The sequence below is a fragment of the Oculina patagonica genome, chromosome 7, assembly GCF_052425735.1.
Source record: "Oculina patagonica isolate OP01 chromosome 7, crgOcupat, whole genome shotgun sequence".
NCBI classification, from domain to species: domain Eukaryota; kingdom Metazoa; phylum Cnidaria; class Anthozoa; order Scleractinia; family Oculinidae; genus Oculina; species Oculina patagonica.
The window spans coordinates 14,850,569-14,874,538 of record NC_135764.1 but is presented as its reverse complement, the minus strand read 5'-3'; the positions used below and the strand labels follow the sequence as shown (position 1 = coordinate 14,874,538).

The 23,970-nt window shown below is 40.0% G+C and overlaps 3 protein-coding genes across 3 annotated transcripts; 2 read left to right on the top strand and 1 right to left on the bottom strand.

Moving 5' to 3' along the window:
* The first annotated feature begins 91 nt into the window (after nt 1-91).
* On the top strand, nt 92-1,775 carry LOC144659570 (UNC5C-like protein). The gene is made up of 2 exons (XM_078520037.1): nt 92-225; nt 1,093-1,775. The coding sequence occupies exons 1-2, from the start codon at nt 217-219 to the stop codon at nt 1,468-1,470; spliced, it is 387 nt and encodes a 128-aa protein (XP_078376163.1). The 5' UTR covers nt 92-216; the 3' UTR covers nt 1,471-1,775.
* A 4,736-nt stretch (nt 1,776-6,511) lies between these two features.
* Nucleotides 6,512-22,849, top strand: LOC144661737 (uncharacterized). Its single transcript, XM_078522557.1, has 10 exons — nt 6,512-6,597; nt 11,265-11,305; nt 11,491-11,606; nt 12,347-12,523; nt 14,916-14,993; nt 15,191-15,258; nt 15,438-15,551; nt 16,011-18,973; nt 19,419-19,458; nt 21,018-22,849. The coding sequence occupies exons 3-9, from the start codon at nt 11,534-11,536 to the stop codon at nt 19,435-19,437; spliced, it is 3,492 nt and encodes a 1,163-aa protein (XP_078378683.1). The 5' UTR covers nt 6,512-6,597; nt 11,265-11,305; nt 11,491-11,533; the 3' UTR covers nt 19,438-19,458; nt 21,018-22,849.
* On the bottom strand, nt 9,905-10,684 carry LOC144659230 (uncharacterized). Its single transcript, XM_078519662.1, has one exon. It carries the CDS (start codon nt 10,682-10,684, stop codon nt 9,905-9,907), a length of 780 nt encoding a protein of 259 aa, XP_078375788.1.
* Nucleotides 22,850-23,970: the final 1,121 nt, after the last annotated feature.

The following is a 23,970-nucleotide window of genomic DNA, read 5'->3' as shown; positions in this document are numbered from 1 at the left end:
CAGCATTTCTAACTTTGCAGAAACAGTAGTCGACCAATATTTCCCCAATACGCACCTCACGCTAGTTCAATAACATCTATATGCAAAAAAATGCTAAATCAACTGTTACTAAACAGGTTGGGGTATGTGTGTGCGTTTTTTGCAGCCTTGTACGACCACGATAAGGACAATCTTCACGCTTATTGGGAAGAATATTTCAAAATATTTGACATCATCATGACGGAGGTTAGCAATTCTTCACTCTTGTTATCAAAACTATATTTTTTTATTTGCTACTTACTTTTGCGAACTACCTGGCCCCATTTTCTATTTTACAGTTAGTAAATTAACCCCTTTAGGCGGCTGGTTTATTGCAGAATAATGCCGTTAGTTGAAAAATTATCCAAAGAAAAAAGAACATTTGGCGGAGAAGCGAAGCTTTGAGGGCAAGCCAAGGGCATTATCTTCGAATATACCAGCAGAAAAGTTATATTTGTTTTGTAACCCTCCGATTAATTCTACAACGCGACTCATTGCGGTAAAAAAAAAGAATATTTACGTTGAAAATCACGGCGTATTTGGAAATAAAATAAATGAAAGTCGGCGGATTGGTTTTTATACAGTAACAAGTAATAGCTGAGAGAATTATGGCTGATGAAGTTTAGACCACGAAAATTACGCAACATCGTGGGGCAATTTAAAAAACTAAAACATGAGAAATCGGCGCTACTTTCCAAAACGTAGAATCTGGCGAGTTGTGAAAAGTCCGCTGGAACATTTACTGCAGGGCAAAATTTCCCACACTTTCGTCGCCTTCAAGTGGAAAAAAAATGCGATCTTACGAGCTATTACACGTGCGTGTGCTTTCGCACTGATTTTCCATCTAATTCGCCGGAAATCTTTCCATAAAGAGATGAGATCCGTGCGCGTGGGGTTCGAGCCCGTAAAAGCTAGCGAGCGTGATGCAAGACGCGAAGTCGCAAGCTTCGAATGGCTCGGCGGCAAAAAGATAGACTCTCTTTCCGCTCTAGCCAGGGTTGGAACAAACATTTTTACCTGAAGAATCTCTAACAATAAACATGGTCTCTCCCTTTTCTTTCCTTCGTTGTACAGAAAGACGGCCGTTTGTGTTTGATGTACGGCTCACCGCAGCACTGCAGTCTACAATCAAAGATTCCTGAAACTGTCAGAAACAAGTTAATGTTACTATTGGACGTTGAATCGCCGTTTACCAGCGACTGGAGAGAACTTGCCGAGTACCTGGGAGCTACTAATGATGACATAAAGTTCTTGGAAAGCCGCAAAGACTGTCATGAGTCTCCGACTCAACACGTCATTAATGTTTTTGAAACAATGAACCAGCCTCTTATTATTCTGAGAGATATTCTCGTTGATCTTGGCCGCGACGATTTGAAAGAGATGTTAAATTTCGAGATCAGTACACCCAAAGTGGGTGCAAAAAGATTACAACAGCTACTGATTTGTGGCTAAATAAAAACCGAGCGTTATCAAAAGTAGCTAGACTTGAATCGTGAGGGTTTGTGATGGCAGTGGAACGGAACCGTGTCACTCATATCAACAGAATTGCCTGGTACCAGCAGAGGCAACCAATTAAGTCTTTTTTTCTCTTTGCAACCACACATCCAGAGCATAAGGAGGTTTCAGTCTCTAGAGGCCACATGGGCACTGACACATAGCGGCTACTCAACGTGTCTTGAAAACTATGAAAAAGAGGAAGAACAAGAAGAACAAGAAGACAGTTCTCGTTTACAGAGGATGATTTTTATTCATTTTCGAATTTTATGACAAATATAACCACAATATTTAGAGATTTTTTTAACAAATAAAAGAAAGAATTGAACCGAATATTTTCGTGTCCTGTTGTGTCCAGTACTGCCCTGCCCTGCCCTGTCCTGTCCTACTGCTGCTAAACGAATATATGAGTACCCCTCCTTTTTATTCCAAGAAGGAAGGGCTAAGGGAACGACAGAGCCAGCCGAGAAACGTTTCTACTGAGAAGACTTTCCAGGAAAAGTAAAAAAAAAACTGAGCGAGTTTAAAATAACGGGCCGCTTAACAGGGGGTGACCGCTTAATTGGGGTTCACCTGTATTGTGCGATTTATTTGTCCACACTACAGTATCAGTTGGAAACATTGACTCGGAAGGTCTTCAGAAGCTTCAAAACCTGCAATTTTGTGTCCAAATTTTCTACGCCGATATAGAATTTCAGGAAATGATTTGCGAGAAACATAAATTGGTGTACTCTATTGTGTTATGACAAGAGCGAATTTTTAAACGTCCTTCTCAAAATGAAGATAGCACGTTTCAAAGTTTAGATTTCACATTTTTACATTCTTAGTAGCCATTAACTTCTAGCAGTTTTTGAAATCGAAAATTTCGTTCGTCATACCACAAAAGAGGTGATTTATCACTATAATCTTTTAATTCGGTGCGCTGTTCTAGCTAAAAATTTGGACACAAAATCGCATTATCTGCAGTCAAACTTTTAAGAGCTTGTAACATCACAGTCAACGGTCATCTGTCAGTAGAAGGACAATCATGATGTAATTCCATCATCCCCTAATATCCTTGATAAATTTTAGCGGAATCGATGTTCAAAATGTAGTGAATTAAAGCTTTACAAGAGAGCACTGTTTTGCACTTCGTTGACAGTGTTTATTTTAAGGCCATTTGTTTGTTGTTATTAGCGATAGAGACGATCACGCGATTGCACGCGATTCCCGCCAATTTTTGGGCATAGCAGCCAATCAGATATTAGCTCTCGTTCGTGGATTGGTGCGAGTAGGAGAGTCAAAGATTATAGAGAAAATAATCCCTTATCGGAAACATTGTGTTTGTACCTTGGACGCAAAAGAAGGAAAATAGCGTGTTTTAAACGGGATAACGCTTTACAGAATTGCAAGTATATCGACAATATGTTAGAGAAAGTTTGTTGTTGTTGTTTCATTTTGTATTACATCCGATTTTAAAGTTGTTATAGTCGACCCACACGTATGCCTTTACTTTCAGTTACTTATGTCGTACTTGGTTTACCTGTCATAATTTCAAGTGATCAAATTTGAATCAATCAAACGAAGAACGAATAAAAGGGAGTTTGAGAAAAACGAGCCCTAGCATTATTCACGATTCGATCCGGTAAATGAACAATATGTTAATAGCAAAAATTAATTTGTAGTCTCGTAAAACACTGGACATATGATAACCCATAGATTTCTTTTATCAGTCAGAGATACTTCGAGATACTGCTTTCTTTTCTCTTTATTCTTAGTTTACAAAACTTTTCATTGAAGTTGTTTTATACCTTTGTTTCTTCGTATGTTTTCAATTTGTCAATATGATCGCGAAATATGCTGTTCCCATGTGAACAATCAGGTACAAAAAGCACGGATGAATAATTAGAAGTTATAATTTGTGGGACAAAAAGAAAGTATTGGCTTCCTTTTGTTTGCGTGACGTCACGTGGGACATGATATGAAGCGACTATATAAATAAATTTTCTATAATTCTATTTTGCAACACATCACGCAGGTGAAAATCCCTGTTACTCCGCCAAGCTCACGGAATACAGTTTCTTGATAGCCATGTCTTCACTTATTACAGCCGTGTTTGAAGCCACCATCGGCTTGCTTGCGAGTAAAGATAGAGTCGGTGAAGCCGCTAGGCCGAAAGAAGGCGATATTGCAGACGAGAATATTCGCGATTATAAGTCGATCGTTCGTGAAATTGACGAATATGTAATGTCAAAGTTGGATGGATTAGCAAGAGCAGACCTCAGGACAAGTATCAGCTGCTTCAAAGAAGGAATTGCAAATCTTTTCAAGATTCTAGACAACGTTAATAGTGACGAGTCATACGAGGTCCGTTCGGTGGGAATAGTGGGAGCGAAAGTGGAAAATTTAGAGATCGGCTATCGCTCATCGACAGCCGCTGAAAGTTCTATAGATGAGGGTGTGACAGCGTTGAAATTCACTGATTTGAATGAATTAGAACATAAGACGCTTCTAGAGGCGAAACAAAGTTTTAAGGCATCTAGAAGGAATGCAAAAGATGCTTTTAATAACGAAGCTCTGGGCACGCTTGATCGCATTCAAGCAATGACTGTCCGTGTTGCGGCGACAATACTCGAGAACGTCGACTTTCCCGAGGACACTCTAGCAGAATGTAACTTGTGTCTGGAAGAGCTACACTCCCTGCCTGAAGTTAAGAAAAGTTTTACTGACGCGCTGGAGAAAGGCCTAAATAATTGTACAGACGAATGTAGAGAAATCATTTATACTGTCTGTCACGTAAATCGCGTGATCTACGATGTCACGCAAATGATCAGCAAAGGCAGAGAACTCTTGACATGGCCTTGCATTGATAACGGAAAGGACAAAATTGATCCATTGCGTGACGGAAGACTAACTACAGAACACAGCGTCGCACCATGGTCATTTGGTCACCAGGGTGAAGAGGAGCATGCGCTTAAGAGGCCACGAGGAATCGCAATAAACACCGACGGACAATTCATTGTAGGAGATAATGAGGATTGCAATTTAAAGGTGTTTGACAGCGGTGGAAAGTTCCTGTATACTTTTCCCCTTCAACCTTTCGATACAGATATGAGCTTAGAAATTCAAAATATAACTATAGGCAGGAAAGACACAGTCTATGTACTGGTGAAACTGGAAAAACCGGGTGTGCGGGGAGAGATGTATGGTGTGTATGCTTCTTGTGAAACCGCTGCCTTGCAACATAGGTTTAATCTGAGGGAAGGGTTTAGAGGATGGAATCTGGCAGTTGACGACAACAACAGAGTGTTGGTGCTGGGAAGACGAACCGGAAGTGAATTGGTTGAAGTGTACGACTCTGATGGAGAATTTGTTCTCAGTTTTGGAAAAGAAAGATTCAATCGCGCAGAGGGTATCGCTGTTGCTAGCGATGGCCGTGTTTTGGTCGTGGATACTTGTTACTCGTACGCTAACGTGTTTAGTGAACGGGGTGAAAAACTTTTCAAGATCAAAGTAAAAGTGGAAAGATATCACACCTCTCTTGACGTTGCATTTCACAGGACAAGTGAGCATGTTGTTGTCGTTGGAAAGGAAGCTGAGAAAGACTGCATACATGTACAAATATACAACAAAGATGGCGAGTTTGTACGTAGCATAGAACACGTAGCAAAATGGGTTTCATCTTTCGCAGGAGTAACAGTGACTGTGGAGGGACGTACTGCTGTAGTAGTTTTAAGTAATATGCCTGGAGTGCATAGTAAGGTTCTTGTTTTGTGAAGGTCGTGTGACAAGAATCCTGTGCAAAAAAAGCTAAAAAAATGCCACGAGGACTGTATTTTAAAGCATCTTTTTTCTTTGCAACACAAGCCCAGGGCACCTCATTCTTAAGAGTGACTTCAGAGTGTACATTTTCTGCCCTCCGACGTCTAAAGAGCAACACAAAAGGACCATGAAGCAGGATAGTCTGAACTGCCTAGTTATGCATTGCCACAAATCGATTAGACGATTACGGACACTCCGGACACTGTTAAAGACATTTTGGGAAATTTGAGTAGGGGGATGCGCCTCCCCGCTGGGGGGTATGTTCTTGACTTGGAGTACGATGCCCCCCCCCCACGTTTCAAAAGGCTTCGCCCCTCTGTCACGAAGGGACATTACATCACATCCCTGCAAAATTTTGTCCCCGCGAAACGAAATGAAGTTTCGTTAATGAAATTCAACAAGTTGAACGCCATGCAACATGTCGCAGTGACAAAATTGCCGCAAAACTCGTGTTGCCGGAGCTTAAAATTATCTGCACACACGAGGGGACATGCCCCCGCTACACTTTCTTGTGTGTGTACATGCTGTGAGTCCTAACAACACGTCCCTGCTACATGTCCCTTCAGGTGTGAATATTACGTGATTTTCTCCCTGGGACATATCCCTGCAACCGTGATGTAAACACTCTAAGGGAAATGGTCAAAACTATTGTACTCAGACAGGACCTACCACTCTGCAAAAGGATGGGTGGTCTCTTCATGTACCCCCCTTTCCCCACCTTAAAAGATGGTGTCTTGTTTGTATATCCCCCACTCTATCAGGAGTAGAAACTAAGAAAAAGATTCAAACCTCCTTGTGCCATTTCTCCAGCAGGGCAAGCTTCATGCACACCTAATATGAAAATCTCAACTCAAATTTTAAGGCCAATAAATTTTGTCCATTTGGCTTACCAGACAGGTGGTATACTGCATAGCCCCCCTACCCCTAAACAAGGTGGGTCCTCGTCGAGTACACTTGTTATGACCACTTCCCTAAGACCTCGAAAGCTTAATGTCTGTAGCGAAGTGCTACAAAATGGCTTTGCGTTGGCAATATATTCTTCTTCACTCTTATTTTAACTTCGAAATGAGTTCACTGTGTGTTCTAAAAGACGAGGAATCAGAGACCATGGTAATTGCTAAATCAAGCGTGCCGTAAGGCATAACAATAATACAAATGTATAGCATTCTTGAAATGTTATTTTCGAGACTAAAGGAAAGTCGCTAAGTTCTTGCATTTGTGTTGCTGCTGAACATTGTGTTCGCTGCTACTTTCGGAAGACTTAACTCCGACCTCATTTAACAGGTAAAGATGTTAATTTTTATATGCCAATATACTGGTTGGTGGAGCGGGATATAGAGTGGCTTTGTACTGTTTCCATCTCTAACATTAGATGAGAAGGGTGTCTCTCTCTCGGGCGAGAACAAACTGTTGATAGGTTCTGTTGGATTTGTTGTTCTGTTGGACCAGCTCTTGGATTTTTGCGGTTACACGAAAAGGTTTTGTATTCTTCGTTTCGATGCGTTTCAAGTCAGTAAATTGTCATTATATCCGCAATTCTATGACTTTGCTTAGTTGCACTCGTTGTTGCTATCAACCGAACTGCTGTTCCCGGAAAAACTAGCGCTAATTTCGATTCTATCAGCGATCGCATTTGCTTTTTCTCTTCCATATATAAGAATAATATTTGCTAGCAAAAAACACTTCGAACACTGCTAAAACGGGTATGTTTATTAACATCGATGATTTCTTCGTATTTGTTAGATTCGTTACGTTACACTGCGAGTACTGCGTCGAACTACGAAGCAAAACTTATACACTGTCATAAAATGGCCTCCTAACCTTAGAGGATTTGTAGAACTTTAAAGTCCACTGGAGAGCTCAAGCCACTAAGAAATAGAGACGTTCCCAAGTAAGGACTAATTGCTAGCAGCACTATGTCGAACTCACAGGATTATTGTTTATCGAATGTATCAATTCCACGATTTTTAATTTTCAAATACATCACACTAGTTCTTTCAATTTTAAGCCAGTTTAACGTTTGATTGCCCACACCACGAGATAGCACCTGAGCCCAAATTTTTGTCAAATTCATCACTGCTTTATACTTCCTAGAACTGGCTTGATTACAGATTATGCCGTTTTTGTGACCAACGTTAGTTATGTTTGCAGCTTCTGACTTGAAATAATATGGGATGTGGAGTCATGCGATTCAAGATTCGTAATTTTATCTTTTTTCTCAGCTAACAAGACAAAATAGTCAATTACACTCTGTGAGAAATTGAACCTTCGCGAGTTTGATAAAAAAGACCAAGTACACATCGTGCGATCGACATAAAGGCAAGAACCACTTCATGCCTGTACCCTAAAATTATCAATGCCCTATCAGGTTCACACTAGCGACTCAAAGCGACGAAGTGTGAAAAGTGTGGCGCCAGGCTAACCGCTAATGTGAACTAGAACTACTCGAGCTTAACGAAACATAATTGCAGAGACATTGAAAAAAACAAACAAAAAAAAACAAAATAAAGGTGCCGTTGATTATTATTCTAAGCACGCATCTATTCATTTGTCACGATGGCTGAACTTTTGAGTGTTGATATCACTCAAGGCCTCAATTGAATATATGTAGCGTCATTGCAACTGCGAATTGCTAATACAATTATTTACATATTATGACAAGTATATATCAAAGGCCAACTGACAGGCACTCGATAAAGGGGTCATAAGACCTCGTAAGGGCTTAAACGTAACGATTTATGTCATGCGTTTATGGCAGGAACAGTGCAGTGCTATTTTGTTTCATTACCGCTTCAATTAAAGGGGCAAACAGGCTATACAGTAAAAACCTCCTACGGGATGTAGAACCTTCCGGCTAAAGTTTAGTCAGATAAGCACCATATACATAAGAACCACTTAAGCCTGAAAACAAAAAAATATAGTTTATATGGTGTACCTTATTATAGGAAATTAACGCTCGTGTTAATTAAGGTGTTTGAAATTAACGCGACTTAAATTAACGCGAATAGAAGGAAAAATTACTTCCTAATAAAGGAAATGAACGCTAAAGAGGGGGTTACATTTTGAAATAAAGGAAATTAACGCGACGTACACAACAGGAACAAGTTTATTTCAACACTTGTAGGCGTATAATCTTAAACGCAAAGAATGTTCGTGGTACTTTTCGTACTTTGAGCGTTCTTTGAGGTATCAATGATAGCGGTAGATTTCCACCCTGATAAAATAATGCTTTTTCCTTGGATTGAAGAACGTCTGGACTGTAACGAGAAAATGAGGCCAAAACAATGGAAATTAAGGTCGCGGAAATTAACGCTCCACTAAATTAACGGTGCGGAAATTAACGTTAACAAAAATTAACGCGACTTAAATTAACGCGAATTTTTGAAATTCGCGTTAATTTCATGACGCGTTAATTTCCTATAATAAGGTATATTAGGAATCTAAAAATGTTCGGTTTGTAGCCAGGCATGTTAAAAATTTGTAAGAAACGAATTAAAAAGTTGACACTGGCTAAAAATATTGTTTTTGGACGTTTCAGCCACTACTGTTGCCTTCTTCAGCAAGATAAAAATGCAAATGTTCAACGGCGTCCTGTTAAAATATGTAACGAATGTGTGATAAAAAAACTAAATGAACTTTCCGAGTGCAACAAAAGTCTCTAGAGCATTCTTAATGAGTCTATAAATTCTTAATGCTATTGTAAACGTTTGGTAGCGCTATGTGTTCGTTTATAGCGTTCCTATCTCGCACAGAATGCCAAGCTTCAAGAATTAGGCGTTGTTTCCACGCCGTTGACCTGTCAACAATTTCGACGCTCTCCAAATCTATTTGATGGTCGTTAAGCATGTGGTGTTTTGCCAACAAAGAGTTTTTGTCCAATGTTGCGATCCTGTCTTTTGTTTTTAGGCGGTGACGCCTATTGTTGTGGCCCGTGGCGGGCGTTGCCCGGTACTTCTTGCCTTGTTCTCGGTCGCCATCTTGTTGTCTGGTTTGTCCTTGGGTCTCGCCGCGTGTTCTGTCGGAGGTTTGGGGTCGGGTGATGTACTGGATTGTGGCTCGCTGCTTTTCCGTGTCGTGTTTCGTCTCGGCATCGCGTGCTCGTGGCCGGTTGTGTCTGCTGTGGCCGTTCCGTTCGGCCCCGATGGCAGTATCTTGAGTCGGAGGTGGCTTCTGTCTGTTTGTTTTGGCGTGCTGTTTCGTTGTGTGGTTCGTTTTCCTCTTTCCTTCCCTCCCATCTTTTCTCTTTGTTTTCTCGCCATTATCAGTGACGGTATCCGTATTCCTTTTGTCGGAGCCAGAATTCTGTCTCCCAGTTGCTGATTTGCTGATCTATGTTGTTTGTGTGCTTGTTGCTTCACGTAGTGATTCTTGTTGCGCGGGTTGACTTGATTGCATTTCTCGTGTCACACTCTTCAGTTCGACTGGTGTGGATCTCCTGGCCTTTCTGTTGCTGTGAGTTCATTTGTGCTTTTTTATTATCTGCGTTGTATGTTCAGTTCGTTTTGTGGTTAAGCAATCAAGAATTGCAATTTCTGGGATCAACATTGTAAAGCGTCATCGCCTGTGCATGCATGTATGCGTGCCGGTTATTTTAAGTATGTTCGAGATAGTACGGTATAGGTTTATGGGCGACCTTGATGTTGAAGACACGAAGAACGTTTGCAATTCTTTCGGAAAAACCTTTGGCGTAAGGGAGGATAACAAAACCACGATGATCGATATCATTTGTTTCTTGTTGTCTACTCGGTTGGCGCAGATTGTGAATAAAATTTGCAGGGTAGTTATTAGTGACATGGGCTTTCGCTACTTGCTTAGTTTCCCGTGATACTTCCTCCTCGGTGGAAGGAATGTTCCAATGTGAGTGGAATTCATCTACGCGTTCCCTTATTACACATACGTGGCTGTCATCTACGTATCTAAACCACCATTTGGGAGGGTTAGGGGTCGAAGAGAGAGCCTTTTCTTCGACATGTTCCATGACGAGATTGGCCAAGATGGCGCTCACTGGGGATCCCATCGGACAACCGAAAATTTGTTGGAAATGGTTGCCTTGAAATACAAAGAAATTGTTGTCGAGGACGAACTGTAGAAGTGCCATGATATTTTGGATGGACAAGTTGGTTCTCTCCGGTAGTGATTGGTCAGAATCCAGTCTCTCTTTAACCACTTCGGTTGCTAGGTGGGTCGGAATGCAAGTAAACAGTGACACGACGTCAAAAGATACTAGGATCTCATCGGGATCTACTGACAAGGTGCGGATCTTTTCGACGAAAGATGCACTGTTTTGAACTGTGTATTTATTATTCTGAAGAGGTGACAAGATGTTGGCGAGGTTTTTAGATAGTTCATAAGTGGAAGATCCAATGGTCATTGGTTTTTGCATACCAGAGGAATTGTATATAAGATCAAGTGTAACGATTGTGACTGTGCTTATGTTGGTCAGACATCACGCGCGCTTAAAACGCGTATGAAAGAACACGCAAAGGCCATCGCAACATTGGACAAAAACTCTTTGTTGGCAAAACACCATATATCAAATAGATTTGGAGAGCGTCGAAATTGTTGACAGGTCAACGGCGTGGAAACAACGCCTAATTCTCGAAGCTTGGCATTCTGTGCGAGATAGGAACGCTATAAACAAACACATAGCGCTACCAAACGTTTACAATAGCATTAAGAATTTATAGACTCATTAAGAATGCTCTAGAGACTTTTGTTGCACTCGGAAAGTTCATTTAGTTTTTTTTTATCACACATTTGTTACATATTTTAACAGGACGCCGTTGAACATTTGCATTTTTATCTTGCTGAAGAAGGCAACAGTAGTGGCCGAAACGTCCAAAAACAATATTTTTAGCCAGTGTCAACTTTTTAATTCGGTTTTTTACAAATATTAGGAATCTGTAATTTAGAACTTGTTTAAGGACCTGTTTAACCTGTTTTCTCAATAGACCTCGATTACATAAGAACCATTTCAGCCCGTTTCGAAAGGGTAAGTATATATCTGTTTTTTACTGTACTTTACATCTTTAATAATTGTTATCCTCGAGCTTGCCTTTCTACTCTTTCTTATACTCATATAAACGAATAAGTTTCACTTTTCTTAGAATTGGGACTGACAAACCCGAAATGGCGAATTAATGTACGTTTTTCTAACGGTCAATTACTTTACAATAGGCAAAGCAAACCAACAAGACGTTTCTGAAATTTCTCAACACGGATGGCGAGTAGTTCGGTAGCCAAGGCTGAAAATACAAGTGACGTCATACATCCTTCAGACGAATCATCTACAGGTACGAAAAATAAATCATGATATGCAACTGGAATAGGCCAATATCAATCTGGGAAAACAAGTGCTGCTTTTCAAAAAATATAAGCTTTTCAAAACATTATTTAAACAAGAAAAAATACTTTAATATCTCTGTTTCTAATTACAGTAAACTCTCACTATAAGGGACACCTTCGGGACCACAACTTGGTGTCCGTAATAGAGAAAGTCCGTTATAGCGGGAGATGTTTTCAGTAATTCTTAGAGCGGTTTTCACTTGAGTGTCTAAAGTAATTTGTGTTTGCTTTGGTTTTGCATTACTACGCTTAGTGATTGGTTTAAAAATCTCGCGCCACTTTCTTAGCCAATCGGAAGTAAAACCGAAACCAATCGCGACTCGCTCACGCATGTTTTCCCGCGCTTCGTGCCGGCTGCATGTGTTTGCTTCAAGTTTTGATTGGCTGACTGGTTGGTCTGTGTCTTTTGTGATTGGCCGGAGTAATAACTTTGGTTTTGGTTTTACAATACCCAATTGAAAACAGCTCTATTCGCCGGGACTTGAACTCCTGTCCGTAATACGGGATGTCCGTAATAACGAGGTGTCCGCAAGGCGGGAGTTGACTGTAGTGGGAGACACGGTGGCCAAATGGTTAGCGCGCTGGACTCCGGATTGAGCGGTTTAGGTTCCAGTCCTAGCCGGGGTTGTTAAGCGATGTGTTCTTGGGCAAGAAACTTTACTCTCTTACTGTTCTTTGTTTTCTTTAGTAAGAGCAAAGTCAGCAGTTGCTGAGATTTACAACGACGAGGGAAATAACGAGTACAGAAAGGGAGAGTATAACTACGCCATTGTCTGCTACAGTGAAGGCATCAAAGTAAACTGTAACAATGAGAATCTTAATGCAAAACTGTTGACAAACAGAGCGACTGCCCATTTTTGTTTAGGTGAGAACTGACCTTTTTTTTTATTTATTTTTTTTTTATTGCTATTATACACATAATACAATACTTTCATTTGTTTTTACAGAACATTATACATTACAATTATCGGTATACACTATTACACAATACAATAAATCACATTACAATAATTAGTGCACTATTAAGTTTAGAAAAAAATGCGAAAAAAAAAAAAAGGAAGATAGGAGAAGGGCATCTTAAAAATTAAGATTTAAAAAAAGGTAAACTTAATTATCTTCTCTATTTTATACTTGTTGTGTAATTTATTAAATAATCGGAGAGAGTAATTGGTCTGTTATGCAGTTTGTTGGCAAAAGAATACGCATAAAGGATAGTTTTCTTAAATTTTGTTTTCAAGTGAGGGCGGGAGAAATACGAATAACGTTTCTTAACAGATGGATGGTGACTGGAGTTGTTCACGCTATTAAACATTAATACTCTCCTTTGAAACTTTTGAAAATTGGCAGTGAATGAACGTATCTCAATGTCTTTCCAATAATTTCATCTTTATACCAAAACGGTTACTCCTTCTTAGTGACTACGATCTGTAGACTTGTAGGGATTCTTTCAATTTATTTTCTTTACTCTTTCAACTTAAAAGTGCCCCCAATATGAATCATTTTTCTCCATTTGTTGGCCGGTAGGAAGAATGGTGTCCTTATTATTTAGTAGCATATCTTTTCCTTTCTTTCTTTTTGATTTTCCTCTAGTTGACTTGTCTCCAAAACTTTCTTTTGTTTCCATACGTCCCTTGTTAGGAGCGTTTTGAAATTACTCTCCTTTGAACTTTAAATGTCCGTTTTCAAGTCCTGCCTAAATTCTGCTTCTGACTTTAATTTCCTGTCCTTTTGGTAGTTTACTAACTTGCAAACGAATCTAACTCATCTGTATCTTCAACTATCTACCCCTTTATATCACCCTTCCTGTCTTTTCTTATTTTCCTTTTGTTCCATACTACTACTTATGTGAACTTCGTTGAGTGTAAATGCTCATACTATTGGCCAACCTTCCAGTCATCTATTTTTTTTCCTCTGCCCATACATTGTATTCCCACTCCCGCCTTCTTTACTTTTTCTACTCAATTCAAATTCTCGGCTTATTCGCTCTTATACGCACCCCTCTTTCAGGCCACTTTCTCCAATACTTCCCTCTCCCCCCCCCTTTCCCGTTGTCGCTTTGTCTCTTCTTTCCGCTTTGCTCTTCTTTGGTGTGTCTTTCTCGGTCGTCTTCTGTCTCCTTGGTTCTTTTCGCTGTTGGCTCGTCTCCTTCTTCTCGCGGTGTCCGTCTTCCCTGGAGATTTTCTTCTTCTCCTTCCTTTCCTTTCTTTTTCTGTTTCCCCCGTTCTCTTCTTGGTCTGGTCTCTTTCATCTTTCTTTTTCGCTGTGGTTCGGTTCCTTTCCTTTTCTGTTTGTCGCCGCTCTCCCTCCCGCGCGCCCTTTTTCTTCGTTTTGTTGCTCTGTTTTGGTTGTCGTCTCTCTTTCTCTTCTGTCGCTGTTACATTTATGTCTCTCTTCCAGTCGCTTGGGATTTGTACTTCCCGTTTTCAGCTCTCCTTTTCTTTTAGCAGAGATGGTGTTGTCACGATTCCATTTTAATTTCCCTTCTCTTTCGGCATCTTCTCACGTTCGGGGATGATCGCGGATTTTAAAATATAACTGTCATCTTTCAGTAAGGTGTTATTGAACTTCAGATCCTGTCCCCTTGGAGAATTGTTGGTATGAACGAAAACTGTTTTATGATCTGGTGCTATTGATTAGTATTCCGATGCTTTAAATTTTTGTCAAGTTCTTTGAATTAAATAATCCAATCTAGATGACGTTTAAAGCTTTGGATACATATGAATATATATTCAAATTGGGGTGATGAACTCTTTGTATATCTATTTCAAAAATTTCCATTGTCATAGAAGAAGCTGACTGAAATGTGTGGTTTCCATGGTGTTCCGCCTTTTTTGTCTTTTTGTGCGTGCATTCCATCACCTCCAACAACAAGGTTTGTCAACTGATTTGTCGATAATACAATTATTAGCTCTTGTATAATTCTAGTTGTTCGGATGGATTATTTGGTGCGTAAATATTAAGAATGACATTTTTAAACCATTGATATTGACTGTAATGAGAGTAATTCTTCCTGTTTTGTCACTAAATGAGCAGTCTACCCTATAATTTGTCGATGGATCTATTAATATGCAAGTGCCTTTGCTATGTCGGGACCCATGGGAAAAATACATTTTGCCTCCCCATTCGTTTTGCCAAGTTGAACTGACCTTTTTTTGTGTGCATGTTGTTAGTTTTAATTTTCCTCATTTTGTACTCACACAGTACAAGTATCTACGAGTGAGACTAAAATTGTTTAAATATTTCAATTTCATTCGCAGGGAATTATCGCGAGGCCCTGAATAATGCGGAGGCCGCACGAAAACTACAGCCAACCTACATTGAGGCAATAAAAACAGGTGAAATAAGTCACTTTTTCTTAATGAGAAATTTTTGTTTATCCTATCCGGTCCCCAGCGTTCATTCGTAAAGTTAGTTTGCATTTAATTTCATAGAAAGCACAGAGTAACAAATTGTGGATTAGCATAGCAACTAAATCATGTAAGGTTCTGGCGATTCTCTGTATCGAGTGATTGTTTCTTTATGACAATATTAGGAGCAAGCGCCTGTGTGAAGTTGAATTTGCTTGAAGAAGCCATCACGTGGTGTGATGAAGGATTAGCAGTATCCTTTGTTTTACAGCTTAGATGTAATTATTTTCACTTTATTCAGAGCACGGGAACGTTACACTGTACGAAAAATTGTAGAAGGATATTAGCTCAATTACGTGTACTGCATGAGCAACATATTTTTTAGTCAAGATGAGTGGTCAAAATCAAGTTACATTACTTAACTTTGAAAAGAATGACGGAGAAAACGCGACGTTGATTGAACTAAGGAACGTGTCTCTAAAGGCAAAAGGCACATGCCTAGACAAGTTAAAGAACAATTCAGAAACTGGAACGGCGGAAGACAAGGTAAGACGTTGTACTAAATGTAAATTTTTCGTTTCAGTAGAATACGTACGTACATATTGGTCGAGCTTAAGTTGTATCTCGTCCTAGCTTGCAGTATTCTTCTCTAGTTCTCTGGCTTTTCTGCTGTGGTATGACGTAAACCACCGTGACTTGATTTAGAACAAAACTTATATGCCGCTTTTTCGTGGAGCAACTACTTTATTCCGGAAAACTATTGTCTAACTATGATGTAACAATGATGTAACAATGATGAGAAAAGAAATGTGTGGAAATCAATAAAAAATAATAAAAAAAATCAATTAACTATGGTCGGGTTGTTTTGTAGAATTTGAGATTACTCGGCTTTACATTTGTAAAACTGGATGATAGAAAATATAAACAGAAAACCTCACTGAAAAGTTAAAAATTAAAATCAAATCGAAATCTACATCTGGATAAGCTTAATCGTGTTTTTCACAGTTGCAGATAGGCCCTGGTGAGGAAACCATACACAAAGAACGGGACAGAGCTACAAAAGGACATGTGTATCGCCGGCTTGGCACAAAATATCTTCGTCTACGTGATTTCAAGAAAGCGCTAGAGTACTACCAGCTGCATTTAAGCATTTTTAAAGACGTTGGCAACGTAGCTGAGGAAGGAATAGCCTATAGCAACCTTGGCAATGCTTATTACTCTCTTGGTCAGCTCGTAAAAGCCCTAGAGTACCACAAGCTACACCTAACTATCGTCAAGGACACTAAAGACAGAGCAGGCGAAGGAAGTGCATATGGTAATATTGGCGTTGCTTATTACTCTCTTCGTCAGTTCACCGAAGCCCTAGAGTACCTCCAGCTACAGCTCAACATTGCTAGAGAAGTTGGAGACAGAGTTGGAGAAGGAAATGCCGCTGGTAACCTTGGCCTTGTTCACATCTCCCTTTGTCAGTTCGTAGAAGCCTTAGAGTATCACCAGCTTCAACTAAGTGTTGCCAAAGAAGTCAGAGACAGAGCTCAAGAGGGAAAGGCCTGCGGTAACCTTGGAGTTGCTTATTACTCTATCGGTGATTTCCAAACAGCCCTAAAGTACCACCAACTAGATCTTAGTATTGCCAAAGACCTCGGAGACAGAGTTGGAGAAGGAAAGGCTTGTAGTGACCTCGGCCTCGCTTATTACTCCCTTAGTGAATTCGATAAAGCCACAGAGTTCCATAAGCTTCATCTAAGTATTTCCAAGGAACTAGGAGACAGAGAGGGTGAAGGGCGTGCAAATGCTAATATTGGTCTTTGCTATCTCTCTCTGGGCGATTTCAATAAGGCCCTTGAGTTCAACAAGCAGCATCTTAGCATTTCCAAAGAAGTTGGAAACAGAGCTGAACAAGGCAAGACATATGCTAACATTGGCATTGCTTATTACTGTCTTGGTGATTTCAACAATGCTTTAGAGTGCCATCAGCAACACCTTAGTATTTCCAAGGACCTTGGTGACAAAGCTGGGGAAGGAGCTGCGTATACTAATCTTGGACTTGTTTATCACTCTCTCGGTAACTTTCAAGAAGCTGCAAAGTACCACCAAAAACATCTCAACATCGCCATTGACCTTGGAGACAAAGCTGGAGAGGGAAAAGCGTATGGTAACCTTGGCCTTGCTTACGATTCTCTCGGTGATTTCGAAAAAGCTGAAGAAAACCACCTGTTACATCTTAGCATTGCAAAAGACGTAGGAGACAGAGAAGGAGAAGGAAAGGGGTATGGTAACCTTGGCCTTGTGCATCACTCTCTCGGTAAATACAGACAAGCCATAGAGGACCACGAGAAGAGCCTTGCTATTTCCAAGGACCTTGGAGACAGAGCTGGAGTTGGTAAAGCTCTCGGTAACATTGGTGTTGCGTACAACTCTCTCGGTGAGTTTACAAAAGCCCTTAAGTACCACAAACAACATCTTAGTATTACCAGAGAAGTCGAAGACATATCAGGGGAAGCTTCGGCGTGTACTAACATCGGCTTGGCTTACTACTCTCTGAGAGATTGGGATAAAGCTGAAGAGTTTTGGAAGTCAAGTGTAAGATTGCAAGATAAAATCAGAGATCTCCTTCATTGGAAAGACGATTGGAAAATCAGCCTCCGAAATTATCATAAAGATATTTATACATCTTTATGGATGCTTCAGTTAGAACAACACAAGACCGTCGAAGCTCTTTTTACAGCTGAACGGGGACGCGGGCAAGCCCTAATGGATCTTATGAAATCACAGTATGGCTTAGAATTGACCCAGTCCGGGTCAGGAAAGCAGATGGAAGAAATCTCTGATATATCGAATTTTATTTTATCCCAGACAGTATTTATAGCAATTGGCAGCGACGCAATCAATTTCTGGGTGCTTCAAAAAGGAAAGCAATTTAATTTTGTACAAAAGAAAAGCGATAAAGATTTAAAGGGGCTAATAGAAGAAGTGTACCAGAACATTGGTGTCCGTGAAAGTTCAAGGTGTGAGAATCGCTCCTTGGATCGTGAATTAACGGAGGAAAAGGCGCTTGATCAGAAGCCTGAAGAGAAAGATTCAGCATCATCGAAATCCTACGAAAATGCTTTGAAATTATTATATGACGTGGTCATCAGTCCCATTTCAGAATTAATACAAGTTGGCGAAGTGACTATTGTGCCTGACGGTCCTTTGTACTTTGCTCCTTTTGCCGCACTTCAAGATAAACATTCCAGGTACTTCTCTGAAACTTTCAGTATTCGGCTAATTCCTTCTCTAACCAGTTTGAAGCTAATGGCGGAGTGTACGGAAGGGCAGCATAGTACGACTGGTGCGCTGCTTGTTGGCGATCCCTGGGTGGAAGATGTTCGTATCAGGGGAAAGAAGGTCGATCCGCTACCGTGTGCCAAATTGGAGGTAGAAATGATCGGGGAAATTCTGCAGACTGACCCTCTCACTGGAAAAGAAGCAACAAAGGCCGAAGTGTTAAGCAGGCTAAACTCGGCTGCTTTAGTGCACATTGCGGCACATGGTTGTGCTAAAACTGGTGAAATTGTTTTGTCGCCTAATCCCACGCGATTGTCCAAGAAGCCTAAAGAGGGAGACTTTCTTTTGACGATGAAAGATGTGTTAAATGCGAAATTGCGAGCACGACTGGTTGTCCTAAGCTGTTGTCACAGCGGGCGAGGGGAGATAAAAGCCGAGGGTGTGGTTGGTATTGCACGAGCCTTTTTAGGAGCTGGTGCTCGTTCTGTTGTCGTGTCACTGTGGGCGATTGACGACGAGGCCACGCAAATGTTTATGAAACATTTCTACCAACATCTTTTGGAAGGACAAAGTACAAGCAGGTCCCTTAACCAGGCCATGAAATGTCTGCGAGAATCTGACAACTTCAGTGACGCGAAGTACTGGGCTCCATTCGTTCTGATTGGCGATGACGTCACATTGAACTTGGGCCAAACCAGGTGAGTATAACACTTCTCTATGACGTCTAAAGAAATGTTAAAAACCGTAAAAAATGCATACATAGGGTTCAATTCTTCAAAAGAATTTTTCCTTCTTAAGGGGATTTTTTATATCTGAAGAACTGAACTATATTTGAACGGGAATTTACGTCCAAAAAAATTCGAGATTTAAGTAAAACAGGGAAACTATCTGGACGCCATTTCAACATTGCATTCCTCTCCTATTATTGGCACTGGAGACATTTTTAAATTAGATACTACCTGGTTGTTGAGGTTATTTGTTCTTCAGAGAAGAAAGATAAAAAGAAAAGGTCAGAGACAAGGGTATATGAGAATGTGTTTTAGTGTTATTATAATTCGGACCGCTGTTTTTGTTTGTGATAACAATAAGAAGATTTGTGATTAAAATTATACCACTATGTATGACTCATTTTCTATACCCTAGTGAATCTTCCGCCAGCTAAGAAAGACAGCCTCCCTCTGAGGTAAGTTATTATGACTTTCCCTACCGATGACACCTACGCTCTTCTAACTCTTTCGTAACCTAAGTGTCATATAAGGGCCCAGAGTTGTGTCTTGTTGTGCGGTGAGAGCCTTGTGCTCTCGGAAGGCTTACCCATGCTGGATTAGTCTGCGGGTGAGGGGTGAGACAAGGCAACACCCTTTTCCTCCAGGATGGGAGTTGAACTTAGGGTTTGTAACAGGTTCCCGTTTTTTATCATTATTTTTTTTTATAAAAAAAGTACGGATACCGAGCATTATTTTTAAGGTCGACGGATTTGCTAAATTCCACAAAGTTTCTCTGCCATTTGGTTATTTCTTTTCCAAAAGGAATAAGTAACAAAACGGAAATGCATTTATGTACAAAATTCGAACGTTCTGTTTCATCCATCCGTTCGAAAGAAACATCAGGCTAATTTAGGGGTAATAAGAGTTCCGCTCTATCCATTTAGGCACTGTTATAGTTTAAAATGAGTCTTAGGTCAAAATGATTTCAAACTAGTTTGATTTGTATTCTCCTTTGTTTAAGGATTATGGTATGAATTAGGAACAAATGGAAACACAAATCAAACTAGTTTGAAATCATTTTGACCTATGAGTTATTTTAAATTACAACACAGCCTACGAAAGACAAGTCGCGAGCGGTCATCCTTTTCAACGACGGCACGAACAGATTGGAAAAAATAATTTCAGAAGGTACTTTACAGTGGCGGGTCCAAAACTTCAGATAAGTGGGGGGCCCGATCGTAAAGACCCTAGAATAAGGGGGGGGGGGGCGCTCTCGAAAATAATTTTTCTCGGTCCTACGGGCCTCTATTTGGCCTAAAATTAAGGTGGGGGTGCGGGCCCCTCTCATAGACCTGCCATGGTTTAAAATTCTTGCCCGTATATACAGTACAGTCAACTCTCTCTTAGACGGACACCGTCGGGACTGGCTCCAACTGTCCGTCTTAGAGAGGTGTCCGTCTTATAGAGAGTCGAGGTAACGTGACACCATAAATTTTGAGACGATAAAGCTAAACGGCTATGCACAACGAATAGTACATGTCTGTTTTCAGTCGCTTACGTAAGCAAAACCTATAATAAAAGTGGAACAAAAATAATATCAGAAATTCGACTTGTTTGTTATAACAAACGGTAATACTGTAAGTAGAAAACTAAATCTTTGGTGCCCATCTACAAGTTTAAGCAGGGAAGTAATGCATTTTAGCGGATTGTTTTTGGTAAGTTTGGTATTCTAAAGGCGCTGACCTACTATGCTATATGTCGATAACAAGTTTTGAAGTATTATTTACTAAAAAATAACTTTTTGTGCGTGTCCGTTGGCGGTTTCAAAGTGTCCGTTGTCCGTCTTAGAGAGGTGTCCGTCTTACAGAGAGTTTTCTTACAGTAAAATGACTGAAAAATGACAGGGACCATAACCAGGTGTCCGTCTTATAGAGGTGTCCGTTAAGAGAGAGTTGACTGTATTCGGAAAGTATAGGAACTGTTTACTGTGGCTAAAGCTTTTTTTAAGTTTTTGTTATGTTTCTTCTCATTTCAGGACGGCGCTGGTCACGAGGAACTTTATTTTCCCCTCATCATGTCACAAGATAACTGAAGTACTCAAGACCACGGTTTCAAATTGAGCGTCGACAGTGTCGTTCTTTCTATAAGTATAAATATTTTTCTTTTTTGTGTTGTTTCGTGATATATGACATGTAGTTATATTTTCATTTAATCGACTGATTGTTGATACATGATAACTCAATTTTTGGCTGTCCGTTTTTTTAATCGAGCGCTTTAAGATTAATCATATATCCCCATTGACCTTTTTCTTTAGTTTTAATAATCAGATGTCTTTACCGACCCGAGAAAACGTTTTGACGATGGCAGGATTTGAAGATTATTTTATATAAAATATCCTCTTTAGGTTCTAAGCATTTTGTTAAGTAAACGTTTCAAATCACGACATATCGGACGTTCATATTGTAAATATTATTAGACAATTAAAAAAGTAAACACCAGTAACGGCTATCTAGCGACAAAAAAAGATCAAATAATTACAAATTTAACAAAACGCGTGAAAGACTTAATATGTTAGGATAGAAATAATGGAGCAGTGCCAATGAGTGGTACATTAGGTGAACCATTATGATTGGTGATAGGCTTGAACTTGGCTGTCTTTGTGAGCACAATCTGTGTTCTGATTTGGTTAGATTATCTAACTCGATTACTTCAAACTAATTATGTAAATCATTGATGTACACACATTCACTTTCGGCACTAGACTATAGGAGGGATGGTGGCCTAATGGTTAGTGCGTTGGACTCCGGATCGAGCTTTCCTGGTTCGAGCCCTGATCAGGGCACTGTGTTGTGTTCTTGGGCAAGACGCTTTACTCTCATAGTGCCTCTCTCCACCCCAGGTGTATAAATAGGTACCGGCGAATTTACTGCTGGGGGTAACGCGATAGACTAGAACTACACCCAAAATCCCATGGGGGAGTTGAAATACTCCCATGCTACTGAAACCGGAATAAGCTCCGGCCTGACGGGCAACACGCTCGAACGCAGACTTAACCTTTTCCCTTTCCTTTACTAGGTTAATAGCTCGCGAGGAGTAGGCTCTCGTAGGGGGCACCGTGCGATCGAGCGGAGAAGCCACGAGTCACGAGTCGGCGAGCGAGTGAGCTGGCTAAATTGCTCGGTTCATCCGAATAGAGCCTGTTTGCAGGCTACAAAATTAGGAAATTGGTTAGGAAATTTCTTCAGTATTTTAGACATTTATTCAACAGTTACTTGAAATGCTTGATTGTGAAGTATATTGCGTACACAACAGTTCTAATTCCAGTTTTATTACGCGTTAATGACAATTTTTGATGAAAAGATAAACAATAAAGAAACATTTTTGGGTGATAAGCTTTCCATGTAAATATAATCACATTTTTTTATTTTTGCGAAACTGTATTTTAATATGATACAAAACTATCATTTAACATAATATATACATTGTTCATTTTAAAAGGAGAGTTTTGATAATTAACTGCATATTTGAGGTGCAGTCAAGTTTACTAATGAAAGCACAATTTAAATAACTTGCTTCTGAGACAGGAGAAAAGTAAAATTAAAAGCGAAGCTATTGGAGAAAGATTTCAAAATAGGGTTGGATGGAATCGAAGAAGGTGACTCGGAAAAGATTTAATTTAAGTATTTTCAGTTTGCGTAAAGTAACAAATTAGATGTTAAATAAGCACAATGTAAGTAATGTATATCACATAATTAAACAGCCCGGGGTTCAAACACCAGGAGCTTGACTCTCGGCTTATGTATACCTTCAACACTAGTTATGCTGGAAACCTGTTAATAAATAAATAAAGTTAAGTAAGTTCGGATGCTGTTTTCTTTCTCGATCAAGCAGGCAAGTACTGCACATCCACCCCCAGGCTTATTCTTAATTTTACTTACGCACAGTATTTAGGCTGCATTCATTATGTATGCTACAGGGGGGGGGGGGGGGGCAGAGGAATTTTTTTTCAGCGGCTCGTTTTTTTATATCCCCCCAAGGTCGTTTTATTGTTCACCAGCTAAGTTTCTTCTGAGAGCCCATTCAAAAAAGAGCATCTTGAATTATTTTTAATGAAAAACTTCAGTGACGGATCAAGACCTTGAAATAAGGGTGGAGCCCTTTTGTGTGTTTGTACACCCAAACAACTTTTAGCGGTGGCAGTCATTAAAAAAAACAGTCCTTTTCCAAAAGTAAGGAGGGGTCCCTAGATCCGCCACTGGACTTGAACGCGGAAATGTAACGAAACAAAACCAGACAAGAAACCCACCACTTCAGATAGGCTTTGGCGGATTGTGCTCCGAAAAGTGGCATATTATGCTACTGGCAGAGCTCGTTATTTTGCCAAATTATGCCAAAATTCTGCCAGAATTCCCAAATTATGCTCCCGATTTCCGAAATTATGCTCACAAAATGACGTAGATGCTGTACACAGAGGCGCGCAATAACGACACCAAATTATGATGTTTTTCAAATTAACTGTTGTTGTAAATTTATTTGTGTTTTCTGGCAGTTTGTCTCGGCCGTCAGCTCTCCAAATTAGCTGCTCGCATCTCTGAACCGTTTGTAAAATGCCTCCAACGACTTAACAATCACACTTGTATAGCTAAAACACGCATTGCAAGAACATACTACCAGGAGCCATAATCGATTATGGCTCCTGATACTACCTACATTTAATTTATTTCTGTAGAAAATACACCATATTTACTAAATTTTATCAATTTATGCTCCAAAAAGTGCTAAAATTTGCTAATTATGCCGTGGCAGTGCTCTTTTAACAAATTATACTTTTTTGCTCTAATTATGTCATCACTTAATGATTTGTACTGGAAATGTTCTTCCTTAAATGCAATTTCCAGGGCTTTTCCCTTCAAAAACCAAGGGAAAATCCCTGGGAACGAAGTTGCCTTAAATGGCAACTTGGAGTAACACCTACAAAAAGAGGATGT

Excerpts from the sequence above, each read along its gene's own strand:
- LOC144659230 (XM_078519662.1), bottom strand. The coding sequence starts at position 10,684 with ATGACCATTGGATCTTCCACTTATGAACTATCTAAAAACCTCGCCAAC.
- LOC144661737 (XM_078522557.1), top strand. The coding sequence starts at position 11,534 with ATGGCGAGTAGTTCGGTAGCCAAGGCTGAAAATACAAGTGACGTCATA. Across the intron at positions 12,524-14,915 it reads GACTGCCCATTTTTGTTTAG|GGAATTATCGCGAGGCCCTG; the intron begins GTGAGAACTGAC and ends TTTCATTCGCAG. Across the intron at positions 15,259-15,437 it reads GGTGTGATGAAGGATTAGCA|AATGACGGAGAAAACGCGAC; the intron begins GTATCCTTTGTT and ends AACTTTGAAAAG.